The sequence below is a fragment of the Cornus florida genome, unplaced genomic scaffold (genome assembly GCF_030987335.1).
Source record: "Cornus florida cultivar Cherokee Brave unplaced genomic scaffold, ASM3098733v1 CherokeeBrave_3.0.0_Hap2_Chr01, whole genome shotgun sequence".
NCBI lineage: Eukaryota > Viridiplantae > Streptophyta > Magnoliopsida > Cornales > Cornaceae > Cornus > Cornus florida.
In genome coordinates, this window is record NW_026775571.1 from 98799757 (window position 1) to 98804824 (window position 5068).

Here is a 5068-nt window from a genome sequence, read left to right on the forward strand (position 1 = left end):
GATTAGTTGAAAGTTTGAAATTGTGGTCTCGCAAATTGATCGAAGTGAATAAAAAATGCCTCGTACATTTTATTTATTCCGATATCATTATAAATAAAATATAAGAACGAAGAAAAATCTAACCTGAAATGAAAATTTAAGTCAATGCATATTTAACGGGACTACCTTAGTTTTTTTTTTTCCTAATTAATAGCCTCTACTGAGACTCGAATTTCTGACCTCTCTTTGAAAAGTAAGAACTTGATACCGTTAGGCCACTGAATTTTCTTAATTTTCAGGCATATATTAAGTCGAAATCATTTGATTGAAAGTTTGAACCGTTTAATTGAAAGTTTGAACCGGTCCATCTTTTAGACTAAAGTGATGAAAAAATATTTCATAAATATCAGTCATGTTTGAATAACATTACTATGGAAATTACTTTTGAATTAATATGAGTCACAAAATAGTATCAATTTATTGCGCTGGAATTTATTAATTTTTTCACGATATTCTAATATTTTGATTGTTTTAAAATTTTTACCAAAGATTCTCATCTATATGGTTACTCTTTGAATATTATAGTAACTTTTGGTCAAACAAATATTTTTATAAAAATTAGACAACAGTTGCGTCTTGAAATTTTCCACCATTTTGAAAGGACCGGTACTTGTCTAGAGTCTAGACAGATTGGATTCCTTTTGCAGATCCATTGTCTACTTCCCTCTAGGTAAAAGCATCTGAACCTAAAATCAATTAGAAGAATCTTAGCTGAAAGAATCCGCTCTAAAGACTAGTGAGAGTGCTATTATTGTAGCATTGATAAAGAGTAACTCCTCATTTCTTTCTTATAGTAATGTGGCAAAAATGAGTAAAAATTTAAAGTTATAATATAGATAAATAAAAAAAATTTAAAGTTATAATATACCATAAACAAAATGATTTTGATCTCCCACCGGGGTGATAGTATCTTCTTCTATCCAAAGAAGTCAAAAGAAGTAGCTAATGATGGAGCTTACAAAATGCAGAAAAAAATAAAAAATTAAAATCTGAACTATATGACTTATGATACCGGATTTAGGCACAATGGCAATATACACATCTGGATCAGAAGGTTCATCCCGAAATACTTCACATGCTTCTGATTTAGTTCTGATTTACTTCTGTCATCTAAATCAATGACACTGATTTAGATGATACTAAAACAGGAATTTGGCAGTTCATAAGAGGGAATCCATGGTTTGAGCAGTACACGAGTATGTAGGACTGGTAGAAGTTGTAGCTTGGGATTGGGTGGAAACAGACAAATATACTGGTTTGGAATTGGTGAGCCCAGATGGAGTGGAAGAACTACAAAACCGGGGAACTCCCTTTTCTGCTAGCTTGAAAGAGCACTTGATAGTGTTCATGAGAGTACGAAGACGCAAGTAGGAGAGTACAAAGATGGTGGCAGGGAAGAAAGCGACAGAGTATACGACAATTCTTGTCCATTCTGTCTTATGATGTATCGTTAGGATAATTGTTGCTGCAAACGCAAACATCATCGCTACCACACATGAAGTCAATAATGTAACTCCGAGGATAAGTTTTTTAGGAAGGGAATATTCGAAGTCCTTTAATCTATATGGCGATGCAAGGACGGAGAGAAATGTAATGACTGATGTCAAAGCGAACACAAAGGAGAGTACGTCAGCGATGACAAAAATCAAAAAGGAAGGTTGGTTGAGGAGAATGGGAAGTCCATTATTTTGATTTGGACCTCCTGGTAATGTGTATGGTGCATTAAAGGCTACGGTAGCAATAAACACAGCAACAATGGAGCGACTCTCGGCAGTGCCCTTCACCCATTCTTTGGCGTTTGCACGAAGATTCTCACTATTGATAGAAAATAGAACTTTTGCAGTCTGCCCATTAAAGTTCCAGCAGTTGACGTATTGGGTCGTACAGATTTTCTTCACACGCTGCATGCACATAGAAACACATATTTATACGCTATATATAAAGAAGTATATGTTTGTGTACACAAAGAGTCTACCTTAAACAAGAGCAAGTCCTCCTGCAACAGCAGAGCAGGGTTTGGCTTTTCTTTAGCTTCATGATCAGCTACCATTTCCCCAACCATATGCAATATGGTGTTCCCAGAATTGTCGGTCTTTCTTATGAGCCTTCTCGTTGGAATTTCCATTTTCTCTACAAGATCGAAAATCTGCATTTGGCGATACTTAATAGCTACGTGTAAGATAGTACGCCCATGATTATCCATATGTTCAACTGCCTGAGGATATTGCTTCAGTATCTCTTCAACAATCTCTGTGATGCCTGATTTAGCCGCCAAAAACAGAGCAATTTCGGCTGTGTTTCCACTTGTTGAGGCCTTTAGTACTTCCTCCCCTACTTCTTGGCCATATTGGTGGATCTTAAGCCTATTTCGGACCATTACAGATTGAGTGGCCTTCCATGAGGTATCTTTTTTTATCAAGAACTTGGCAAGTCCCAAAGCAGATTCATTCTTCTGTTTCTTCTTCCTAATTGCTTCGCATAAGGGCATCCGGTAACATGATTCTATTTTACAAGAAATTCAAATCAGCAAAAGTAAATATAAGAGAAACAAGGGTGTCTACCTTCCTATAAGGCCCTTTACCTTCTTTTGTCACGGTGGTACCATCAGTAACAGCAACCCCTGTAAAACCCCAATTTTTTTTGTGAATTATAATAATGATATTTTTGCTCAATTCTTTGTGAAGATGACGAAGGAATAGAGTAGAAAAGTCCCAAAGTTTAGATTTCTTTCATCACAATCTCGGCAATGAAATGAACCTCATATGAAAAGAAGAAAAATTCTATATGACAAAAGTGCAAGGAACCTGAGTTAAAGAGGAAGGGCTCTTACAGGAGTAGATGAGTCGCCTGATGGAATTTAGTTTAGTCCCACTTAGGAATGCTGATGGATTGCATGCAAGAAGCTGCAGAGCAGTCATCCCATCTCCATCTTGTGCACCAACTAAGTATTCATATTTATTTGCAATCCAAAGGGCCAAATCTGTTTCATTTTTCACATACCATAATAATAACACACACACACACATATAAAATAAAATAAAAATTATAAGCTAGCTTCTTGGATAGATTATAAATCGTGATTATATATAATAGTTAGATGATCAAGTGGCGTATGTATATCAGCTTATTCTGCTCATGGGTACTCACCAAAATTCTCAGCGAGGATGGTCGCGTGAAGTATGGTTGTTTTATCATCTCTCTGATGAAAGACTTTTTGGGCTTCTTGTGTGGCATCGCTTCCTAATATTCTGTTCATTTCTCCATCTAGAAACTTGAACATGTCCTTTTTGCCATAGCGGGCTGCACGAAATAGAGCCGTCTCTCCATGCCAACTGCGCAAACCTAACAACTCTGGCGCTTTGCGCAACATTTCCCTTGCAGCCGGGACGATTTTGTTGGAAGTGGCTGCCTCGTGAAGTATGGTGTTTCCTATGTTGTTTGGAACGGTCATTTTGGAATAGTGACTTTCAGGCAACAATTCAAGTAAACTTTGTACCAAGTCGGTCTGTTTGGAGTAAGTGGCCATGTGTAGGACTGTGTCATTTTGTATGGTTACTATGTGTAATGGACCTTCTGGATTTTCTTTACAAAGTTGGATCACTTGCTTCTTTTCTTCTCTCATTAGAGCTTCATAAAGCTCCTTATTGTAGTTATCCTCTTCGTTATGAGTCATGGAAGTCATGAAAGAGAGAGAGAGAGAGAGAGAGAGAGAGAGAGAGAGAGGGCTCGAAAGGGTTGAGGTCGGGCCTCACAATTCTTGGTAACTGTTTTTTTTTTTTTTTTTTTGGTACTTCCTGTGTTATTAATAAATATATACTACGTAAGTATTTCTTTCTGTAGTCAACTATTCACTTATTTTTTATTATTTTATTTTTCTCATTCTGAAATTAATATTTACAGGTGAAGTGGTATTCGGTGAAGAGGTATTCAGCTTCCACCTATAAAACGCAGGTGACTAAGAAACTGATTAGTCAATTCATAACCATTATAATATATTGCTTGGTGCAATATATATATTGTAAAGGAAATTTTTTTTGATAGACCTACTTTTGAAGGCGAGAGATAATCAAATCTTAAAAAAAAATTTGGGGATCATTTCACTGACACCCCCGGTAGTTTGGCCAAATATCAGTTTAAAACATCTTTTGAAAGTAACTATCACTCACATTACAAACGTTTGTTCCGTTTTTCACTCACACTCCCAAAAGTTAGTTGACAGATGTGTCAGACCACTTTTTATATGTAAAAAGACATTCTTACCCTTTGACTTTGATTTGACCTAATAAATTGTTTCTTTACTGATTAAAATTACATGTTTACCCTCATTTGAGTTTAGATTGACTATCCAAATGACATGTTTACCCTTCTTTTTCCATATACAAGAATAAATAAAGTAGGTGATCAACATCATACAGTTTACTATTGAGGGCTATTATACGCCGTACAGGTGTAAGGTTCTATATTTTTTTAAGGAAATTAATGAAATTTAAAAAGAGAGAGAAAAATAAAAAAAAAAATTTAAAAACTAAAATAAGAAAAATCACCCATTAATATATTTTTTTAATAAGAAAATTTTATTTTTTATAAGAAATTAATGAAATTTAAAAAGAGAAAGAGAAAAATAAGAAAATTTTTATAAGTGTCCGATTCTACGATCAATCACCCATTCATATATTCCATCATTTCATATATATATATATATATATATATATATATATAGGCTTGTCCTCATATTTTTTGGACAACAAAAACTCTTTCTTTTTATTGTTTAGCATGTGAATTGAAGTCTATTTCTATCATTATATATATATATATATATATATATATATATATATATATATATATATTTTTCCTTCATCGGTCTAATTCATCTTCATCTTTCTCTCTCGATCATACACAACATATACACTTTCTATACATAACTTATTGGTGCCATAAATCATAAACTCTAATACTAAATTCCCAAATCAATCTGTAAATACCTTGATTAATAAATTGAAAGAAATAATTAATGGGGTTGGTTTCCCCA

General features: G+C 34.3%; 1 protein-coding gene across 1 annotated transcript; it reads right to left on the minus strand.

The window, feature by feature from the left end:
* Positions 1-1199: 1199 nt before the first annotated feature.
* LOC132278600 (uncharacterized) lies at positions 1200-3712 on the minus strand. Its single transcript, XM_059780432.1, has 5 exons — positions 3187-3712; positions 2870-3019; positions 2621-2659; positions 2015-2541; positions 1200-1940 (listed from the first exon to the last, which is right to left on the minus strand). The coding sequence occupies exons 1-5, from the start codon at positions 3710-3712 to the stop codon at positions 1200-1202; spliced, it is 1983 nt and encodes a 660-aa protein (XP_059636415.1).
* Positions 3713-5068: the final 1356 nt, after the last annotated feature.

Coding starts and splice junctions, on each gene's coding strand:
- LOC132278600 (XM_059780432.1), bottom strand. CDS start 3,712: ATGACTCATAACGAAGAGGATAACTACAATAAGGAGCTTTATGAAGCT. Junction 3,020..3,186: donor CATCCTCGCTGAGAATTTTG/GTGAGTACCCAT, acceptor AAAATGAAACAG/ATTTGGCCCTTTGGATTGCA. Junction 2,660..2,869: donor CAGGCGACTCATCTACTCCT/GTAAGAGCCCTT, acceptor GGGGTTTTACAG/GGGTTGCTGTTACTGATGGT.